This window comes from Diplotaxodon limnothrissa, linkage group LG19 (genome assembly GCF_057381915.1).
Source record: "Diplotaxodon limnothrissa isolate DT_005_m linkage group LG19, D_limnothrissa_male_GT1.1, whole genome shotgun sequence".
In the NCBI taxonomy this organism is placed as follows: domain Eukaryota; kingdom Metazoa; phylum Chordata; class Actinopteri; order Cichliformes; family Cichlidae; genus Diplotaxodon; species Diplotaxodon limnothrissa.
Window position 1 is genome coordinate 27,242,936 of NC_140614.1, and position 23,078 is coordinate 27,266,013.

The window sequence follows — 23,078 nt, forward strand, 5'->3', positions numbered from 1 at the left end:
ATAACAAACAGCAAAAAAAAAAAAAAAAAGCAATAAACATTACATTCATTCTGCAAGTGGGCCCAGAGATCTTTGGGAAACATAGTTGTTGTTATTTTCATTCATAGAAAACACAAAAGGTGCAGTCCCACAGCAGTGCATGACTAGTGTGGGTTTTTTCCTGTTCAGACAAAGATGCTTCAGGATGAGGTCTATGATGGCCATGAGTTAACCTGTTCATATATCATTACCATCGGTATAGGAACTGCCAATGCACACATACTGAATAAGGCATATTGAAAGCAATCTACAGTATAGGTCAGCTGGATGATCAGTTATAACTCAAGCTATATACATAGGACCATGAATACACGTTTAAGGCCTATGAGACCGTTTTGTTCTGCAAAGCATTTTGCTATCAACTAGCAGAGCTGAATATCGTTTGGTATATGTGCACAAGCAAGCAGTAGATAAATACCTTAGTCATGTGGAATGCTTAAATAGAGTTAGTCAACATTCAGTGATAAGGTCGGTTGCTCAGCGGTAACACTGAAGATGCCGTTTCCTTTGCTTGAAGGGGTACTCCAGTGATTCTGTAAGGTAACAAAGTTGAGGAGCTTTCTTGATAGACCTCTTTGTCTTCCAAATCAGATTTTTGAATAATCTCTCCATTTTGCATCAGTTTTCACAGTCCTAGTGGTTTTCTATTTACAAGCGAGCTGAAATTTATGTGTAAAATTCATGGAGTACCCCCTTTATATTGTGCTGAAAAGAAACTTAGACAAACAGACCATTTAAGCCTTTAAAATGAAAGTTAGAAAATACCCCAACTATTTCTCTCACTGCTTTCAATCCTATAAAATTTAAGCTTATGCTTTAGTTGTCACATCTACTTTAACATGCATCTTGTTTTTTTTGCTTGTTTTTTTTCCTCACATTGACTGCATGATTCTGAAACTGAACGCTTTACGAGTTTCTTTTGAAATTCCTTACTTTACAGAGTCACAGACTCTGTGATGCATCATCTCTGAAACATTTACAACAGGAATGCCTAAACTCACGGGATTTTGTAGAAACCTACAGAAAGCAATGACACCGTCACATGACGAGCCCTGCTCCTTTGTTCTTCAGAGAGGTCGTTTATAATAGGAGAGCAAACAAAGCACCATCAGGGATTGTGAAAACCCTTTTTTGATTCTTTTGAAAAGTAGCACACGTAGATGGAAACCAGCACGAACTCACAGCTCTATACATGCTTTTTTTCAACATATGCTGCACTGAAATTGAGTGCTTGCTTCTTTGCTATAACCTTCAAATGCCGGAAATAGATGTCCCCGGAGTACTGGCTGTGAATTCTGGACACTCAGACCTAGCTGAAGCAAGGGATTGGTGGATCAGGTGAATACAAGAGATACTTTGTCATTGTTAATCCAAAGACAAAAGAAATGGGTGGAATGAAATGAAGAACTGGGGCAAAAAAATGAGAGCAATCTATATGTAAAAATTAGGTCACCTTCTGCACATGGGACAATGCTTTGCAGTGCATTAAGGATTACAATGTAATTACAGGTTGATCGCTTAATATAACGAGACAAATATATATATTCTGGATGTTCATACACATCTCACAAATAAACCCTGAATGTGAACTACTTATCTAACTTAAGAGTGCAATCACAGGGGGAGCCGCTGCAACTCTTACAGTCACATGCAGCACCAAGACACAATCAGCAAATGGTGATGCTCTAGTTTTCTAAATGATAGATGCATGGGTGTAGCCCCAAATCATAAACCGTGTTAGCCACAAGCTTTTATCAATAGTATTTCCTCCTACGCAGGCAGTTCTAGTAGATTTTTAAATAAGTAGAATTATTAGCGCCTAAATCCTTCAGTAGATCTCTAAAGCCAAATCATAGTGTTGTAGTTACAGCTCTCTGCTGGATACATTCTGTATGTTTGCGCAAGAGGATTTAGGATAGAGAGACAACTGGTTGCTAGGTGACTGGATAAAAAGAGGCCACAGGTGGAACTCTTCCAGCCCGATTTTCTTTCCTGCTGTCTTTCCTTGTTTATGCTGCCAGAAGCAGATGCTGTGGTAGTGGACGAGTGGTCTCAGAGAAGCCAAGGCACGTTTACTTTGTAGGTAAAAGCCATCTAAGTTCTAGATTTGTTCCTTTTCTATTTTTCTGGTTCTTACATCTCCTGTTCCTGCATACTTGGTTTTACATAACACTGCAGCAATCTTTAGCTTGCTCTTTCACTGCCCTTCACTTCCCTCACAACGAGGCCGAAAACGCAGATGCTTTCATCCTTTCTTCATCTTTTTTTTTCTTAAATCAATTCACAGAGTTGTTTCTTTTCCATTTTGTGAATGGGTAAATATTACATAATTCTCATAGCCGTATAACTTAAGCCATATACACGGAAGCTCTCGGTACCTCACAGTCTAAACCTCTCCTTGCACATCACCTGAAATATGACTCATCCATGCACCACAGATAGATTCTATCTGAATCTCTCCTGTGCAACTCCAGCCTCACAACAAACTGCAAGCAGCAAACTGTGTGCGGAAAAAATAGAGAACTAATGACATCCTGTACACATTGCACTGGTACTGGCTTGATTAGTTTCCTAATCAAAAAAATTCCTCAGTAATACACTGAAAGGAAAGCTCTTTACTAGCAACTGTGATTATTGTAGGCACTCTAAAGCCCCCCGAGGACCAGCCTCAGGAAACAAGAAAAGAAAAGGTGGAAACTAGAGAGCAGCCGTGTCAATGAGTGATAGCTAAAGAACGGAAGTCTGTCTTCCCAGTTATTTAAAGCACATTTCTAAAGTTATGGATGAAATGTTAGCTATTTTAGCTTCATAGACCAGGGGAGGCACGTGCGAAGTCCAAGCATAGAGGAAAAAACGATGGTAGGCCGATGCTTCTTGAACTTCAGGCCTTTCTTGAGCCGTTGGCTGTTCTCCGCCACGTACAGCTCCCCCTGCTGGGCTGCACTTGATATCCGCGACACCAGTTCCCCGTGAAGCACCACCTCCTGCTCGGAGCGCACAAACACTTCCCTGAGCTCTTCCAGTCGCTTTTCCATCTCTCTGATGACACGTTGGCGCTCCTCTACCTCCAGGAGGCGTCGCCGAGCTGCCTCGAACTCCATGCTGGAGCTGGGGGTGACAAGTTTGGAGGAGGGGGCCGTGGCAGAGGTGGACGGGGGTTCCGAACCTGCTAGCAGAGCCCCTGTCACCCTCCGGAAGTCTCCCATGGAAATGGAGCGCCTGGTGGCTGGAGATGCAAGAGCCAGGAGAGCTGAGGCAGATCCAGAAGGTGGCATGGCTAACGGAGGAAGAGGGGGGGAAGATGATGATGATGACGATGGAGAATCCGGTGGCTCAAGATCAGGCTCTGAATCCGGGCTTTTAATGGCTTCCGTCATGTACTCAGTTGTGTCTTCATTGTGGGTTTCTGTGTTCTTTTGTCGTCTCTTCATAGCCAGTTTTTGACTCTTCCTGTGCTGCTGCTGTCCTTTTTGTCACTGTTGATGTTTTCTCCCAGTTTTCCTGTGTCAGTTGAGAGAGCAGCCGAGCAGGGAGTGCAGAGGTGTGCTGTGATGCAGCCTGGGAACGGCTCCATTCATTAATAAGAGATCTGAGCCAGGCTTGTGCCGTCTCTGCGTCTGAGTGGTTGTGCGGCATTTCATTGGCTGCTGAACTCATGAGCATGTCAGCTGATGATTGGGCAGCCTCCCGCTCTACTGCTGATGTTGGCAGGCTGTCTCGTCCGCTGCTTGACTATTTTGCTTCGTCGTCGTCATCATCATCTGGAGCACAGCTTTGATCAGCTCTGCTCACTCAAGCGAGAGATGCAGTAGTATCAGGTCGCTCTCTTTTTTTCTGCACTCTTTCACTTGCTTCCTATTCTCCCAGCCTCTCTGCTGCCATCCCTCTTACAAGCTGGTCTCTCCATTTTCCTTTTTTTCCTTTCTTGCTCGGATGGTTACCCCTAGCAACACCGCCTTGACATAAAATAGCAAAAACAGGGGGGTGGGGGTTATGTTTCAGTTTCTCCCTTCTTTTATTGCCTGCTGCTCAGTATCACTTCTCCCTCACACCCTGACGCTTGTTTTACTCATATGTGAATGTGCAGTCTTTCCAGCAAATTGCATAACTTTGTCTGTTAAATTGCTTCACCTTCATGTCTGTAAAAGATGAATTTGAGAACAAACACTTTTGTGAATTTTACCACTTATAGGTCTCCTTCAAAGATTTAATGCAGTAATTGACAGAAAACACAATGAATCACTATGATACAGCACTGAAAAGTAGTTGCTTCCTTTCTAATTTCTTCGTTTTTTGCACATTGGTTGCACGTGGATGTTTTAGATCATCAAACACATTTTAATATAATACAAAGATAACCCCAGTAAACCTCTGAGTTCAATTTCAGTGGCCGCACCCAGGCCTGATTAGTGCCAGAACTGTTGAACCAAGAAATCATGCCAGAGTCATTAACATCCATCAGTCTGAAAAGGGTTACAAAGCCATTCGTTAGGCTTTGGAGCGCCAATGAACCACAAGGAGAGTCATTATCCACAAATGGAAAAAAAAACTTGGAACAGAGTGACCAGCCTACCAAAAATATTCTGTGACCATCAACTACATCCAACAGTATCATCATGGAGATCACAAAAGAACTCTTCATTCTTTTGAACTGGAAATTATTTTTAACATTTTTATTGTGTTTATTTCTTAACTTAAATTTGTCATATCGGTCGCTTTTATCATTGTTGAGGACTTTGTAACTTTTTTTAAAGGTGCTTTATAAACACAAAGGTAAAAAAATTTAACTAGGAAAACAAAGAGAACTGAAAGCCAGCATCTAACATTCAGAGTGCCAGTGTCTTCTTATTTTTTTGTATTTAAGATAAGATAAGATAAGATAACCTTTATTAGTCCCACACGTGGGAAATTTGTTTTGTCACAGCAGGAAGTGGACAGTGCAAAAGTTATGAGGCAAAAATTAGAATACAATAAGAATAAATACAGTACACAGCTGTACAGAATAGAATAAAATACTATATACAGTAGAATACAATAAAATAAATATACAATAAGATAAAAATAGAATACAAATACAAATACTATATACAACTGAGTAAAAATACAATGATGACCGAAAGGATTATTGCACTTAGTATTATTGCATATGTATGGATGTGTGTGCTTGATCAGTTAAAGTCTTTATTATGGAGTCTGACAGCAGTGGGGAGGAAAGACCTGCGAAATCTCTCCGTCCCACACCGTGGGTGCCGCAGTCTCCCACTGAAGGAGCTGCTCAGTGCTGTCACAGTCTGCTGCATGGGGTGGGAGATGTTGTCCAACAGGGATGACAGCTTAGCTGCCGTTCTCCTGTCACTCACCACCTCCACTGGGTCCAGAGGGCATCCTAGAACAGAGCTGGCCCTTCGGATCACCCTGTTCAGTCTCTTCCTGTCCCCAGCAGAGATGCTGCCGCCCCAGCAGACCACACCATAAAAGATAGCAGAAGCCACAACAGAGTCATAGAAGGTCTTCAGGAGTGGGCCCTCCACTCCAAACGACCTGAGTCTCCGCAGCAGGTACAGCCTGCTCTGCCCTTTCCTGTAGAGGGCGTCTGAGTTATGAGTCCAGTCCAGTCTATTGTTCAGATGAACACCAAGGTACCTGTAGCTGTCCACAGCCTCAATGTCCATACCTTGGATGTTCAGTGGTTGCAGTGGAGAATGCTTGTGCCTGCGGAAGTCTACCACCAGTTCCTTGGTTTTACTGGCGTTGATCTGGAGGTAGTTCAGCTGGCACCAGTCCACAAAGTCTTGGGTCAGTCCTCTGTACTCCTTGTCGTCCCCATCAGTGATGAGGCCGACTATTGCAGAGTCATCAGAGAACTTCTGCAGGAAGCACTGGGTGGAATTGTGGGAGAAGTCTGCAGTGTAGATGGTGAAGAGGAACGGAGCCAGAACCGTTCCCTGTGGGGCCCCCGTACTGCAGACGACCCTGTCCGACACACAGCCCTGAGTCCTCACATACTGTGGTCGGTCGGTGAGGTAGTCCAGGATCCAGGTAGTGAGGTGATGGTCCACTCCAGAGTTCACCAGCTTGTCCTTTAGAACCGAGGGAAGAATGGTGTTGAAGGCACTGGAGAAATCAAAGATCATGATTCTCACAGTGCTTCCAGCGGTCTCCAGGTGAGCGAGGGAACGATGTAGGAGGTGAATGACGGCATCATCCGCTCCAATGCCAGGCTGGTAGGCAAACTGAAGTGGGTCCAGTGATGAGCTTATTAGGCGCCGAAGCTGAGCCAGGACCAACCGCTCCAGGGTCTTCATCAGGTGGGATGTCAGAGCCACCGGCCTGTAGCTGTTGAGGTCCTTGGGGCGTGAAGTCTTTGGCACTGGTACAACACAGGAGGTTTTCCAGAGCTGTGGGACTCTTCCCAACCTCAGGCTCAGGTTGAAGAGGTGCTCCATCACCCCACACAGTTGGTCCGCGCAGGACCTGACGACCCTCGAGCTGATGCCATCTGGACCCGCTGCCTTCTTGCCATTAATCCTCCTCAGTTCCCTCCTAACCTGGGTGGTTGAGAGAGACAGGCTGGAGCCTTGTGTTGAGTGTGTATTGGATGCTGCAGTTGGGGGTGGGGGGGAGTGAGCAGGGTGAATAGAGGAGGTGTGAAGTGTCTGAGGTGGAACAGCAGCAGTGGGGGTGGGTGAGTCTGCAGCCGATGTTGCAGACTGCCTCATGGCTGAATCAAATCTGTCGAAGAAATGATTCAGTTCATTTGCCCACCTCACATCCCTCCCAGGCAGAGAGTTCTGCTGTTTGTGGCCCGAGATGGTTCTGAGGCCTCTCCAGACTTCACCAACGTTGTTTTGTTGAAGCTGGTTCTCCATCTTCTGCCTGTAGCTCTCCTTCCCATTCCTTATCAGTCCCCTCAACTCTCTCTGCACCCTTTTCAACTCCTCTTTGTCTCTGGATTTGAAGGCCCTCCTCTTCTGCTTGAGGACGGTTTTAATTTCTGGGGTAATCCAAGGTTTGTTGTTGGAGAAACACCGTACAGTCCTAGTAGGTACAGTGTTATCCACACAGAAGTTTATATAGTCAGTAATGCATGTAGTAAGGCTGTCGATGTCCTCTCCGTGGTCATCACAAATCACCTCCCACACAGTCGACTCAAAACAATCCTTAAGAGCCTCCTCGCTCTCCTCTGACCATCTCTGTACTGTGCGGGTGGCTGGTGGCTCCCTGCGCACTAAGGGCTCATACACAGGGACAAGGTGCACCAGGTTGTGATCAGATCTGCCCAGGGGAGGGAGAGGTGATGAACTGTATGCCTCTTCTGCATTGGCATACAGTAAGTCCAGTGTTTTATTGACTCTGGTTGGGCAGGTCACATACTGGGTGAAGGTGGGCAGTGTGGAGTCCAGTGAGGCATGATTGAAGTCCCCTGATATTATGAGAAGGGCTCTCGGTGATTGTGTTTGCAGTCTGCTGACCACAGAGTGGAGAGAGTCACAGGCTGCATCCGCGTTGGCCGAGGGGGGGACATACGCTGTTATCGCGATAACATGCGAGAACTCCCGGGGCAGGTAGTACGGACGCATGCTAACGGCTAACAGCTCAATGTCTCTGCTGCAGAGTTGCTCTTTAAACTAAACTATTGCTGCAGTGTTGTAATCCTCATTTTAAACACGTCATTCTTATTAAATTCATATTAAACAAATATGTAGGACTGCTTTCTTCCATTTGTGCAATATCTTAAAAATTAGAAATATCCTCTCTCAGAGTAACGCTGAAAAACTAGTTCATCCATTTAATACTTCCAGGCTGGACTACTGTAATTCATTATTATCAGGATGTCCTAAAAAGCCTTCAGCTAATCCAAAATGCTGCAGCAAGAGTACTGACAGGGACTATCTATCGCGCCTCCCTGAGCCTGGTTCTGCCGGAGGTTTCTTTCTGTCAAAAGGGAGTTTTTCCTTCCCACTGTTGCCAAAGCGCTTGCTCATAGGGGGTCATATGATTGTTGGGTTTTTCTCTGCAGGTATTATCGTAGGGTCTACCTTACAATATAAAGCGCCTCGATGCAGTTGTGATTTGGTGCTGTATAAATAAAATTGAATTGAACATCAATTCTGCAAACCGAGCACATTGAATTGGATTGAATTGAACTTTCTACACGTTTCACCTTTTTACTGCAATGCAGCAACATTAAATACTGAAAAATACTCTCATGTTTCCGAGCTGTATTGTATGTAAACTAATGACTAGTCTAACCATTTTAGTCAGTATGATCTGGTTACATCATCGTGATAGAGTACCCTGACTTTTCACCCCGTCTTGCTGTGATCCCTAGTGCACACCCTCTCTGTCTAGACAAGTATTGACTGCTTCATCCTGTGGTTGCAAGTGATATGATCAGTGTATATGTAAAGTAAGACACAGGGTGAGTTCACTCAAACACACCTGAAAGGACACGCATACTTAGACAGTTTGAAAGGGTAACACTGCTGCATTCAGAGCCTTACAGTAAGAAGTGATGCTTTAAATAACTGCCCTCTGCTAGATTGAATCAACAACTGAAGCTTTTAGCAGGTCAGAGGTTGACTTGTATTTCTGCGAGCATCTACGTGCATGCATATTTCAGTGTTCACTCTGCTCTTTGCTTTTATCTGAGGATTGACAATGCATTAGCAGTAACACCAACTGCTCTCTTCCTGCTCTTAGCTTTACTCATCTCCAGAGAGAAGACAGAGCAGGATCCAACACAGAAAATTACACAGATAATGAAGCAAACAAGAAGCGAGAGTGGAGGCAGGATTATAAGTGCTTATAGGAAGATTAAATGCCAAAAAACCCCAAAGATGCTCTTCAGGCTTTTATCCTGCTATTTAAAAAAAGATCTGAAACAACAACATGACAGAGATTGCAGTTCTGAAGAAGACATTGTGATTTTCGGGAAGAGATGAAAGGGCTGAGAGAAATTTAAAGGCTCAGGATAAAACTTTGTTATTATGGAAATGTTGCATGGTGTTAAAGTGTCTACATGAAACACCATATGGAGCTAATACATGCTTTACAATTTCTTTTAGATATACATAAAAGAAATATATATACAATAAGCACGATGGCTTGTGTGAGTAAATCCTTTAGGGATCAAGGGAAAGATTCCTCAGTGGAGTTTTCTTATTTTTTCTCCAACATGATTTCCATTTTTGGAAGACTCTACTGGTTGTGTAACATTCCACAGTTAAAAACCACTCACTCCACTCCAATCCCGAATGTTGAATACACAGCTGTACGCGCGCTTTGCCATCATCACTGGCGAACAATTTGACTGGCAAGACGGGGCCTGTCTGAAAAGAAGAGGAAGCTTCTTTTTTTTTTTTTAAAAAAAGCCTCATGTACTCACACATTTTTCACACTCAGAAAAACAAGTCATTCTGTCACAGAATATACAGAATTAATTGAGTCTAAGTGCAAAATCCTTCTCAGAAACAATTATCTTTCACCCCATTTCACCAATGTCTCTCCTCTACCCGCGAAACTAAAATTGTGATTAACGTCCGTTCTCAATCTCTGTTCCAGATTACTTTAATCTGTGTGCTGTGTTTGTATGTGATGCGTGCACGTGTGAGGAGTTAGAGGATCTGTGTGCCTTCTGATTGCTGAATCTATTTGGGTCAAATTAACTAGTATTAGAATTGTATAACAGTATTGTGAGCTTCTTTTTGCGGTTTGTCTTAAGGACAAGTTATCTGTAGTGGGGTATGTAGCAGTATGGATCCTAAGGATATGGAAAATATTATAAGGCAAAAATGTTGGATATGGTTATACATGGAACACAGATTTGAAGTACTGGATTCTCAGTTTTATTTATTTTTATATTTAACTACTGTAATGGTGACTCTTAGGTCTCTACAACTGCAGTAGTGGTGGTTAGTTCCTTTATAGCTGGAGCACTCATTGTCACAGACATTATTGGACACTTTATTAGGTACACCTGTTCAGCTGCTTGTTAAAACAAATATCGAATCTACTAATTGGCAGCAATTGAATGCATTTAGGCATGTAGACATAATCAAGATGACCTGCTGAGGTTCAAACTGAGCAGCCATGGCATGGTTGTTGTTGCCAGACATGCTGGTCAGTAATTCAAATAACTACTCGTTACAGCCAAGGAAAGCAAAAGAGTATTTTGGGAGATTAAATAGGTTGCAGCAGAAGAACACACCAAGTGCTGAGGCTGCAGTTTGCACAAGCTCACTAAAACTGGACAACAGAATATAGAAAGAAAAAAGTCTTACTCCCAATTTCTGCTGCGAAACTTGGATGGTAAATGGCCTGTATTTATATAGCGCTTTACTAGTCCCTAAGGACCCCAAAGCGCTTTACATATCCAGTCATCCACCCATTCACACACACATTCACACACTGGTGATGGCAAGCTACATTGTAGCCACAGCCACCCTGGGGCGCACTGACAGAGGTGAGGCTGCCGGACACTGGCGCCACCGGGCCCTCTGACCACCACCAGTAGGCAGTGGGTGAAGTGTCTTGCCCAAGGACACAACGACCGAGACTGTCCAAGCCGGGGCTCGAACCGGCAACCTTCCGATTACAAGGCGAACTCCCAACTCTTGAGCCACGATCGCCCGGCTCAAGGGTTAGATTTGACATGACCATGTCCATTCCTTTATGATGAAAGTGTACGCATCATTTACCCATCATAATATACCAAATCATAAAACTCAAGTCATTTCAGATTGGCTCCTTGAACATGTACTCAATCACTGTACTTCTGTTATTGATAAGTCACTGAGACGAGACATACCGCCATCGTTCCACACCAACACATTTGTGTTTTTATCTACATGTGGAGGTAAGAACTAATTATAAATGTGGTTATTTTGTTGCAATAAAATTTTAAATTCACGCTGGAGGCTGCTGTGTAGGATAGAAAAGACAAGATTAAGATTCAATAATAGATTTTGTATTTATTTTAACAGAACCTCTGGAGATGCTCGAAGCAGCACTTCACAACCAACTCACATCAGACAGAATAAAACAAAAACACAGCCAGAAAGACATCCAAAAATAGCGAGGAATTTCACCTAAAATATTCATCCATACAGAGTGTCCTCTTTTACAGCTCAGATCAGACAAGAATGCACCATCACATACACCCACAGACACTTCCACTGTTGTAAAAACCCAGGAAAATTCAGCATCTAAGAAGAGCCACTCCAGCTGACAGCTGCTGTAAACTAAGGAGACAGGATGGGGATAAAAAACAGCACCACTTTATTCTCTACTGAGATGGGAAACAGATGATGGTTTTCTGTTTTTTTGTAATCAATATCAGTGACTTCTTTCTGCTGCCGCAGGCTGAGTCAGTCAGTCTGTCTGTGTGTGCGTGTGCGTGTGTGTAAGTGTAAAAGAGCAGGAAGTCATTCGTCGCAGTGTGACTTACTGGTAAGATGACGTCAAACACAGACCAGTGGGAATATATCACACTGTGTGTGTCTGTAAATAAATAGCTGCATTTGTCTCTGACATGATGGTGCACACCGTGTCAGCATAAATCATCCTCCCCCACAACCGCTGAGCAGCAGTGGCTGTTATGTAAGTGATTGCATCTGTGCATACAGAAGCAGGTAACATCAAGTACAACCATGAGGCGATACTAAGAGCTGATACTAATAAAGCTGAATCTGCCATATTGCTGAAGGAGGGAAAGCTGGGACACGACAGTTAAAATGCTACAAGCAAGAGCAGATGGAGAGAGGCTGCAGAAGAAAGTCGTTCACACACTGATATTGTCTCCAAGCGAATGCATAAATATGAATCACAATATTTAATGTGGCTTTAATTTGGTCTACCAACTGATGCTTTTCATCACAGGGAAAAAGTGACAGCAGCAGTTTTAAACATGAGGTTTGAATAATTAAACATAGTGGAATAATAAAAAAAATAAAGAAGTACAGTATTCATGTTGACAAGCCTTGACCTTTGCCTCAATCCATCTACTTATGCAGGCATGGATTGATTTAACCTATGTTTGTATGTTTGCACTTTATCTCCCTCCAGTGACCATCTGTGGAAATACACCAGGCTTTGGTCTGCTGAGACAGGAAGTGAAGGTCATTAAAGGCACACATCAATGCACCAACCCAGCCCAATCGAGTCAAGTTTTTCACAAGCAGGGACAACATCCTTAATTAGATTCACAACAATCAAGCAGATGGTGACAGAGGGAAGAAAGAACCCCTTTGAACAGGAAGAGCCATTGGCAGAAAAATGCTCAGAGAGTGGGGAGCAGCCATTTGTCATAGTCACTCGGGGTATGAGGATAAAGAGAAGAGGGGGAAAAGGCCGCGAGGGCCGGTGTCCTGCAGGTTTTAGATGTGTTCTTTATCCAGCACAGCTGATTTAAATGGCTAAATTACCTCCTCAACATATCTTGAAGTTCTCCAGAAACCTGGAAATGAACTAATTATTTGATTCAGGTGTGTTGACCTAGCATATCTAAAACCTCTAGGACACCAGCCCTCGAGGCCTGGAGTTAGACACCCCTGGCTATTCAATTTTATTTGTAAGGCGCACCAATCACATCAGTCTCCTCAATGTGCTTTATATGGTAAGCAATGTTCCCTCTAATTTTTCATGTGTCTGAGCGAACACACAAACACTGACCCACGTTAACATATGGACTGAACATACACACACCCACAATGGACAACTGTACCCTCAAACACACAATAATAACATGGACTGAACCACCACTCACAACCACTAGCACTTTATATAGCCTCTGTAGAAACTATCTACACCCTCACTTATCTTAACTGCACTACTGTATAGCTCTGTGTAAATAATCATTCTGTACATTCGATAATCTTTAATTCTACAACTGTTTACAACTTCCATAGTTCACATTTCTGTATAGCTGTATATCTCAGATTTCTGTAAAGTTATTTATTTCATATTCTGTATAGTTTTTCATATTTATATCCTGTTCATAGCCTGTACATAGCTTGTACTCACTACAGCCTGTACATACTTATAGTTATAGCATATTCACAACATACTTCATACCGTGTACATTATAACATACCATAATAGACCCATTTCTGTAATATACTTACATATCTATACTATTGCTAATATATATTGTAATATATCTATATCACTAAAACACTTCTGGATGGATGCAAACTGCATTTCGTTGCCCTGTACCTGTGCATGTGCAATGACAATAAAGTTGAATTCTATTCTATTCTATTCTAAACTCCCTGAGCGGTCCCTTGGACCTCTGTGAGCAACAGCAGACGTGTGCACTGTGGTCACGCCAGCATCGAATCCATCCAAGTCACATGGTTTATTAAAATAATCCAATTACAGCATTTACATTTATGTTAGACTACTTTTAATTAACTGCTTTAGCCCACTTACAATGAAAACTTTAAAAAATCTTCTTCATGACCTGTGTATGTTAACACTATTGGAAGTAAAAATATCTTGAGCTCCAAATTTGAAAACACAACTTTTTTTCTTTTCTTTTTTAAAAATAAATAAATAAATAAATAAATAAATAAATAAAGCTCTGACTTGTATTATGAGTCTGTGGTCTGGGAGAGAGTCCTGTAACTCTGTCTGCAAAATACAGTAAATAATGACCAATGTTGGGCAGTTAATTATATCATTACGTCTTCAAAAAGGTAACTGAGTTATGCAAACAAAGTTTTTTGCAGCTGTTTACCTAAAAATGCAGCCAAGTTTTTTTTAAATAAACATTTCAAACTATTTACAGAACAATCAGCTGTTCTGCATCAAATTTGATGCCATGTAAATTATTTGTGCCACTCCAAAAATAATTTATGTCCACTATGAGATAAAAGAGAACAACAGCCTGACAACAGCAGATTTATCACTCCTGTAACATTCAGTAGTCGCCTCATTGTTCTGACACACACAAGAAAACTATTGACTACACTACACACCAACTACACAAGATTTGCGCTGAACATCGCAAATATCTCACATCTCAAAACACTGCCGTCACTCCTAAAACTTCCCCCTTCCTAAACAACTAAATGCCATGTTGCCATATCATTTTTTGATTGGTCGACATGGTAGATTTTTCCACCAATAGGAAAGGGTGGGGTTTTCTTTGGGTTTTGGGCACAGGCGGAGAGTGCTTTCGAAACATTGCATTTTTTTTTTTTATCATAACTCTGGTTTTACACAATTTAAAAACTGGTATAAAGTCCACACTTTTCCCGTCAATTGTTCCGTCTGTCCTGCTCACGTCTCCAATGGTTGTACACATTGTCATTAACGTGGCTTCACTCCACATCAGCCACGCCGCTTTGCTAAAACACCGGTGTCGGCACATAAGGACGCTGTCATAGCCTGTCAACAACGTTGATTAGCTGCATATATACGAATGTGAATCGCATCATTGGCTGGACTATGGGATAAAGTGGCATCGTTCTAATCCCATACGGGAGCAGCCAGTCACTTACTGACTAACACTGCAAAACAGAATTATTAAAGTATTAATTTTAATTTCAATTCAGGTTAGATTTTTTTTTCCTGTGCGCAGAGACCGTGCCAGCCGTGCGCAATTGCGCACGCGCGCAGCTTAGAGGGAACGTTGATTGGTATCTATAACATTAGAAAGAACCCCCCAACAATCACATAACCCCCTGTGAATAAGCACGTGATGACAATGAAAACTCCCTTTTAACAGGAAGAAACCTCTGGCAGAGCAAGGCTCATGGAAGGTCCGGCCGTCTAGCGCGACCAGATGGGGGTGAGGGAAATGAGAAAGGAACAGAGGGAGACAGGACAAAAGGCGAACTATAGGAGAGAGTCAGACTTTAATAGTTACTAATAATTAAATGCAAAATGGTGGATAAACACACAGTGTGGAAAGAGATCAGTGAAGAGGAAACACTCAGTGCATCATGGGAGCCCCCCGGCACACATTATGAGAGAGATGACATTTTAATTGGGTGCAGTTTTCTTGTGTAAACAACTGGGGAGTGAGAAGACGGGAGTGGAGAAGTACTCAGTGTAAGGAAGTCAGCAGCCTGAGCCAGCAGCATAACCAAGTGATGGGTCCAGCACCAATACTTGTTTGTGGATGAAAAACAGCTACTCACAAAAAACTGTATGCATAAAGAATTATTAGTTATAAGAAGTACTACTGCTCTTACAGTATTATGTGTTCTTTGTAGGTTTCAAAATGTGATATTTTTTCATATTTCTATATCTGGGAATTGTGTTTTTTTTATACACTTGAATGTCACTTGAAGTTAAAAAAAAGACAATAAAGCAAGACAGACACTTTGTCATAGCAACTCGATTTTTAATATTGTAAGATATAAAAATCTTCATCTTTATCATACAATAACATCTTACCATAAATTTTGACAAAGGAGGGAGATTTTTTGCCACCAAACAAGAATTATAATATAACTTTGATTTCTTTTGAGGTAAGACAGCTGCTTCATAGATTCTTAAGCCACACAGGTCTTTTCTTCTACACATGCACAGCATCTTCTTATCCTTACGGTGTGCTTTCCATGCAAGACATTCCGCCTCACCTGTAGGCCTAGGCACTGAGCTAAAAGCAGGACCTACTCCGTGGAGAAGCTTACACTGAGACACCTTTAACTCTAGGCCTCGTATTCAGTGTCAATAAAATACCAACGAGTCAGATAATCAACAAATGGAATTCCAATATAATGAATGAAAAAAAGATAATCCACAATAAGGGCAAGTATGTGTGACATTATAACCAGTGATTTGACAGAGATTTTAACAAGTGCTTATTTCCGTAAAGACAGCAGCCAGCCCTGACTTATTAAACAGAAGAAGAGACCGGTGCGGCATCAAGTCCACAGGCTGCGATGTGCTCAGCATGTCTTTCACTATTTTGAATCACTACTTTCTTTGGATAAAGAGAAAAAAAACAAACAATCGACAGCAAAAACAACCAACACAGGAAACAGTATTCAATAGGCATTATCCAAGAAACACAGTGAAAACAACTAAAAAAAAAAAAGAAAACAATGCAAATATAGAATTTTTAACATGCCACATTGTTCTTTGGGCAGGGTTTCTTTCACAGAAAGCCATCTATGTTACTAGTTTTTATAGTAATAAAAATAACAGACATCTCAAATGGTTGCCAGCAGATTGACCAAGCAGAGAAGAGGAATAGGAGCGAAACGAGAAAGCCACATCACCGGACCATGCACATGACTCTGCAGCATCCCGCGAGACAGTACAGACACACACTGCAAGTCATGCAACTGACACACACGCCCACACACACACACGCACGCGTCCGCACACACTCTCCATAAAACAAAACGCAAGCATAGATTGACACTAACCAAAACATCAGCAACTGACATTTTCTAGAATGCACATATTCTGGCTGTACCAAAGCCAAAGAGGCATTTATGGCAGAAATGTTTTAATATTCATATCAATAACGTTCTCTGAGAAACATTTAACAGCAGTTTGGACAGTACTGTGGTTTTGTGCTGTCGGCACAGGTTGAATTGGCAGCACAACCGCTAATACGAAGCTCAAAAACCCTACAAAAAGAACGGACAGACGGCAAAAAAACCAAAAAAACAGGCAGATGGATAGGCGTGCAGCGAGAATGACAACCAATTACAGCAAAGATGAGAAGAGAAAACTTTCATTGTCACCATCAAAAACAGGGCTGCATCGACTCTGTAGCGGGTCATGCACAAACACGCTCACACACTCGCACAAACACCCACACGGCGCCAGAACATCTGCCAAAAAACCTGCACCCATTTTTTTTTACATTTTTTTTTTTTCGCCCTCATTGCCCCCATCCATGTCATGATATTTTGATAGGCAAAAGGAGATCGGCTAACAGCTGCAGCTGGCGAGCCCACACAAGGAGGATGATAGCTAGAGCGGGACAACTGATGTCACAAGATGGGGGCAGGACCACAGTCAGTGTTCCTTGGCTGGTATTGGCGGGTCGACACCAAGTCCCCGAGCAAGCTGACGGGGTGGTTTGGAGCCAGGAGGTGTGGTTTTGATCAGACTCCTGTGACCTGTTTGGCTATTCAGAGTCTCTACAGAGATGTGGAGGGAAGTTTCTTAACACGCCTCTGAGCAAGGAAGGAGCTCTCAATGGGCTTGAGCTCTGGAGTAGGTTGTGAGTTCTTCAGGGCGGAGTAGGTGGCTGCCATTGCACCCTGTGCATAAAGAGCAACATCATGATTGAAGCCCAGATGAGAGTATGAATTACTGATATGTTGTCTGATTTACTGCAATGCAAAAAACCCGCTCGTCTTGTGTTTTCTAATCGACAATGCAACACACGATGCGAGTATATTGCAGTGTACAATCATATTGGTATTTTGGTGACACTAAAAGGAACTGATATGATATAAAAATCATTCTACATGTTGAGTTTCAACTACTAAAACTTCAATGAATCAATGAATTCCTTTAACCTGATTCCAGGCAGTTTTGTTACCTTGACCAGCTTGGGGTCCTGGTGTGGGAGCTGGCTGTTGGGCAGCTTGTCTCTGCGGACAATCCATGGGTGTTTGAGAACCTGCTTAGCAGTCAGTCTCTGATGGGGGTCAACGTGAAGCATCTTGGACACCAGGTCCTAGAAAAAGCCAAATAATAATATTATGGAAAACTTGTAGGTTGACGCAAATACAACAAAAAATTCTTTCTAGGGAGTAAAAGAGTTGTCTAACAAATATTGACTCCTACCTTGGCGGCATCAGACACAGAGTCCCAGTTACCACCAGTCAGACTGAAGTGGCCGTGGCCTATCCTGTTCAGGATTTCATTTGGAGTGTCTTCAGGTCCGTTGGCAAATGGAGTGAAACTGGTGAGAACAAAAGTAGACAGACGGTAAGGTTAATGCAAAGAATAATGAGAGAGAACAAAGTTCAAAGAATGATTTCAAGTGTTCCTACTAACCCAGCCAGCATGGTGTACAGCAAAACCCCGAGACTCCAGATGTCACATCCCTCATCATAGCCCTGACGCTTCAGCACCTATAGCAGAGTCAGAAGGAATCACATATTACTATATATCACAATGACTGGGGGAACCTTGACTTTTGTGAGTATGTCTTGCGAGCGCACTCGTCACTTGCTCACCTCAGGAGCTACAAAGTTAGCAGTATAGCACGGGGTCATTAGCAGGCCATTGTTGGCACGCAGTTGCTTAGCAAAGCCGAAGTCACAGATTCTGATTGACTCGGGATTCCCCGACTCGTCGACATAGAGGATGTTGCTGGGCTTCAGGTCTCTGTGCACTACCTGAAACACAAGAGGGCAAGAGTGGAATGGAGGGAGAAAATTAGGATTGAAAGTGTCAGTAAACACTCTTGGGTGGAATTCTTTCCCATTTTTATCTGCTTTAAAAATGTCTTCTATAAATTATTTTCAATTTTATTCTAATCAGAAGTTGAATTATTTACCGAGGTGCTTCAAGTGATTATTCCCCTATGTGTTGTTACTAAACCAAAATAATTAAAAGGATGAACACAGTTTGACATCTTCAAGCTAGAAATTCATAAAAAGTAAACAAAAGTAGACATGTGTTGTAAGTTTTTAAACATCAGGAAACATAAAAAAGTAAAAAGAAAAAGAAAAGTAAAGACTTTAGCCTGGTTTTCAAAGGCACTACTATTCAACAGTTTTCTTAAAAAAGCAAAATGAACATCAAATAACTAAACTCTAATAGCACCTTAACTAATATTTCTAAAAGACAGAGCTATTTCACAGCAGTTATTTTGATAAAACACTATTGCTCAAATACAGCTCCAGAAAATAATTTTAAAAAACCCATTGTGTGCTTCACAGGTTTGCCATTTCAGAATAAAAGAACCGGTTCAATAGATGCCATTTGACCTCAAAGTCACATGATAGGGTGGGGCTAGGTTTCACAGCGGGTTCACCCGAAACCTTGGCTGATTGTGACCTACACCCATTTTCACACCTTGGCTCGTGCGTTTAGGTAGAGGATCAACAAGGGGGTTCATGACCCTCTTCGGGGGACACTCCCCTAGGACTTCAATCTGGGACTCTCCACCATTTGACCTTAGAACTGAGAAGCTTCTCAGGTGAGGTGAAACGTCTTCAAGAAACTCAAAGAAGTCCAAAAGGCTTTTCTTTTCAAGCTCCTTAGACAAAACATACATATAAAACAGGACTAAAAGTCCTAGTGGTCTTAGTGGTCCTCACCCCTTGTGAGTGGAGGTACTCAGCAGTCTTGGTGATAGTGTGTAGCACAGCGCTGGCCTCTCGCTCCGAAAAGAACTTCTGCTTGAGGATCCGATCCAGCAGCTCTCCTCCACGCATCAGCTCCGTCACCATGAACACCTGCTTACCGTTGTCGTACACCTGCGACAGAAAGACAAACAAACATCAGCGAGTCTTATTACACTCAACACCCAAGGCGAACAAAGGTTGTCAGACAGAGTGCGTGTTTAGACCCACATCCTTGAGTGTTATGATGTTAGGGTGCTGTCCGTATCTAAGCAGAATCTCTATTTCCTCAGAGGGGTCTGTGCTAGTCTTGTCAATCATCTGGAAATCAAAAGCACAACAACGGCATTAGGATCATGTTTTTGAAAGGCTGCATATTTTCCTCCTTCTTTTACTGAAGAACTACTGAAAAACATATTTGTTAGATTTTGCTGTCCTGTATTCACAAGCTAACTTTTCCCTGTGTGTGTGTTTATGTGTTCATACCTTGACAGCGTATTCAGTGTTGGTGGCTTTGTGGATACAACGTTTACAGACGGAGAAAGAGCCCATCCCTATATCTTCCTTCAGTACGTAGCCATCGCTGAAAAGGACGTTTTTCCCGTGTAGTTGCTGCAGAGGAAGATTTGAAATTGTGATGAGCGTTGGAGGAGTGACGGACTGACAAGAGCTCATGTGGGGGGAGGTTGATGATGTTGGGGAAGGGGCTGAAATCTATTTCTGGAGTCAATTTCTTCCTCTTTGTCAAAGTGTCTCTTCAAATCTACCACACACGCAGTAGAAAAACTGCTTTTGCCAGGCATTACACAAGATTTGAAGCCGTGTACCTCATCTGAGTCGTTTCTTTCTAATCGTGTTCCTGTCTGCCTTTCGCACACCGTACACACAGAATCTGTCTCTATTTCATGCCATCAGCAGTCAGAACTCGACAGAAATATAACACACTGAAATAACTTTGTCCACACCTTTAGATTACAGTACATGGGCATATTCACCGACTACTTCATCAGGTACTAATTACTAGGCTCACTTCCCTTTTACTTTCAGAAATGCTTTAGTTCTTCATAGCATAGAATCAACAAGGAACTGAAAACATTCGTCAGCGGTTTTAGTTCATAGTGACATGATTTAATCTCACAGCTGCTGCGCATTTTCCAGCTGCACACCCATGTTGCAAATTTTCGAGTGCACAGATGCTCTATTGGGTTGAGATCTGATGACAGTGGAGGCCATTTGAGTACAATGAACTCACTGTCATGTTCAGAAAACCAGTTTGAGATGATTTGAGCCTTGTGATGTGGTCTGTTTTCCTGCTGATAACAGCCATCAGAAGATGGATACAATGTGAGAATAACTAAGGGGCCTGAAGTGTGCCAAACCCTACTATTCGAATTCACACTCATCACACCAGCCAATATTATTATAATCTTCCATTGTTCAGTTTTAGTGTGTCGAGTTACTGTTGATCATGTTGCGGGCAGCACAGTGTGTGGTGGTTGGCACGGCTGCCTCACCACCATCTAGCCGGGGAATTTCTGTGTGGTGTTTGCAATTTCTTCCCATGTCATGAGTTTGTTCTTTCCAGGTATTCCGACTTTCTCCCAGGGTCCAAAGACATGCACTTAGTTGACTGGACACTCTAAATGACCAGTTAACCTAACTTCCTCCCATCACCTCCAACCAGTCGCAGCAGATGGCTGCCCCTCCCTAAACCCGGTTCTGTTGGAGGCTTCTTCCTGTTAGAAGGGAGTTTTTTCCCCTCCCACTGTTGCCAAAGGAGTCATAGGGGAAATTTCTCGGTTTTCTTTGTGTCCTGCCAGAACAGGCTCCAGTATCCAGTATTTATCTATCCCAAGAGTGAATAGCTACTGACCTGAACCACTGGATGTGGTGGGGCCTGCACTGGCTCTGATGAACCATCCTCCTCTAACAGAGTTGATGCAACAAAGCTGAAGCCTCTGAAGAGCTGGTGAGCTCCAGCACTGGGGGGTACACCAGGGGAGTCTGCAGGATAATAAATAAAAATAAAGGCTTCGGAAAAACAGACAGGTTTATTGCAGTAATGTTAGAAAACAAAAAAGGCACTGCTATAAAAACTTCACATTGAGGTATTATTGACAAGCACAGCTAATCACAAATATGTTAGTGCATCCCAATGTTGCTGTGTCTCCTTTAAATAAAAAAAATGTGTATTGATTTTTGATTTTCGACCTTTAGGTGTGCGGGAGGTGAATTCGGAGTCGAAGTAGAAAGTGTCATCCGGACGTGCGACCGCTGGTCTGAACGGAGGCTTTGCTTCTTTTCGGAAGAGTTTCTAAAAAGGAATAAAGAAGCTTAACTCACGCTGTGCAGTTGAAGTTCTGAATGCCACCTGTGATGGTTGCTATAAATTCAAACACATATGTAATCACACAGAACTCACATTCCAGTCTATGGTTGAGAAGAAACCGTGCCGCTTAATCTCCTCAGCGCCATCGGCATTAGATCCTGCAAAACATCAAATAGAATCAATCACAATAGAAAACTACAAACCAATGTAAAGCACAGCCTTTCCCTGTGAAATCAGATAGAGTGTGTACCGTCATTTGTCAAAGTCATGTTCCAGAGCTGATACTAACCCAGTCTGTTGGCAGGGTTCCTTTTGAACAAAGCCCTGAGCAAAGATTGGGCCTCTGCACTCAGGAACTGAGGCATTCCAAGACGAGCCCTGCACAAACACACAAAGAGGGCTTCCAGCTTTAATTATTGCACCGGATATAGAATGAGGCAGTTGGAATATGTTGGAATAAGTACATTTGGCAACAGGTTTTTGTGTTGAATTTAGTTTTTCCGTGTTCTCCATGTGCCTGCAAATTTACTCTCCGGGTTAGTTCTTAAGCTGAGAGCCTGTTTAGGACGTCATACCCCACCTGACCGCCTATGCAGGTTGGGCATGGACAATCTGGGAAAACAACTGAATTAAAATAAGTTGGTAAAAGGGATTCCTGAGCGAGGGAGAAAAAAAAACAAAAAAAAAAAACTTTTTTCAGCCTACAAATGGGGGGCGTGCCACAAAACGTTTGAGAGCTACTTAGCTGGTCATTGTAAATTGACTTCAGATGTAGTTGTGAATGTGCCTGCTCAGCTGTCTAACTGTGTTAGCCCTGTAATTTACCGGCTTCCTGTCCAAGGTGTAGCCCACATCTCTCACCCAAAGTGAGGTGGAATAGGCTCTAGTCCACTCACACGCTTTTGCTGATGGACATGAGTAAGTAGTTAAAAGAAAAGAAAAAATGAGTGATGTTCTTGAATCCAGGTGGTACTCACTTCAGAATGAGATTCATGGTTTCTTTGCGGTCCTTCCCTTGAAATGGCAACGCCCCCGTCAGCATCTCAAACTGGGAGAGAAAACACAAAAAATGTAATCGGCATATTTATTTACGTAATATTTACGCTCAGCCAGTACGTTTTTTCCTCCTTACCATTAGTACCCCGAACGACCACCAGTCGGCGCTGTGGGTGTGTCCCTGCCTGTTCACGACCTCTGGTGCCATGTACTCCACAGTGCCACAGAAGGAATAAGCTTTCTTCTCATGATCAATGGCTTCTTTACACAGGCCGAAATCTGAAAACACACAAGACATTAACCAAGGACCTGGATCCTTATATTATATTATATAGCAGCACGATAATAGCTACAAAAAGCTTTAACATGAAACAGTTTTCCCACAAGAGCTCTGTTAAGGCGACATCTTAATTATCATTCGTTTCCTCTGGTTGAGGATA

At 42.6% G+C, this 23,078-nt stretch overlaps 2 protein-coding genes across 4 annotated transcripts in view; both read right to left on the reverse strand.

Moving 5' to 3' along the window:
• Nucleotides 1-2,834: 2,834 nt before the first annotated feature.
• On the reverse strand, nucleotides 2,835-3,470 carry LOC146612375 (uncharacterized). Its single transcript, XM_085379228.1, has one exon. The coding sequence runs from the start codon at nucleotides 3,468-3,470 to the stop codon at nucleotides 2,835-2,837; it is 636 nt and encodes a 211-aa protein (XP_085235354.1).
• A 12,657-nt stretch (nucleotides 3,471-16,127) lies between these two features.
• rps6ka1 (ribosomal protein S6 kinase a, polypeptide 1) overlaps nucleotides 16,128-23,078 on the reverse strand; it is a 53,957-nt gene continuing 47,006 nt past the window's right edge. For all 3 annotated transcript variants that reach the window (XM_085342827.1, XM_085342825.1, XM_085342826.1), the window contains 14 exons: nucleotides 22,775-22,917; nucleotides 22,620-22,690; nucleotides 21,932-22,020; nucleotides 21,736-21,800; nucleotides 21,525-21,627; nucleotides 21,187-21,317; nucleotides 19,800-19,925; nucleotides 19,545-19,634; nucleotides 19,290-19,448; nucleotides 18,201-18,362; nucleotides 18,019-18,095; nucleotides 17,806-17,923; nucleotides 17,558-17,695; nucleotides 16,128-17,273 (listed from right to left, as the gene is read on the reverse strand). In XM_085342827.1, the coding sequence (XP_085198953.1) occupies nucleotides 17,151-17,273; nucleotides 17,558-17,695; nucleotides 17,806-17,923; nucleotides 18,019-18,095; nucleotides 18,201-18,362; nucleotides 19,290-19,448; nucleotides 19,545-19,634; nucleotides 19,800-19,925; nucleotides 21,187-21,317; nucleotides 21,525-21,627; nucleotides 21,736-21,800; nucleotides 21,932-22,020; nucleotides 22,620-22,690; nucleotides 22,775-22,917 (1,595 nt within the window). In that variant the 3' untranslated portion in view covers nucleotides 16,128-17,150. The remainder of the gene's footprint in view (nucleotides 17,274-17,557; nucleotides 17,696-17,805; nucleotides 17,924-18,018; nucleotides 18,096-18,200; nucleotides 18,363-19,289; nucleotides 19,449-19,544; nucleotides 19,635-19,799; nucleotides 19,926-21,186; nucleotides 21,318-21,524; nucleotides 21,628-21,735; nucleotides 21,801-21,931; nucleotides 22,021-22,619; nucleotides 22,691-22,774; nucleotides 22,918-23,078) is intronic.

What these genes read in the sequence shown, in the direction of transcription:
- LOC146612375 (XM_085379228.1), bottom strand. Translation starts at nt 3,470, where the DNA reads ATGAAGAGACGACAAAAGAACACAGAAACCCACAATGAAGACACAACT.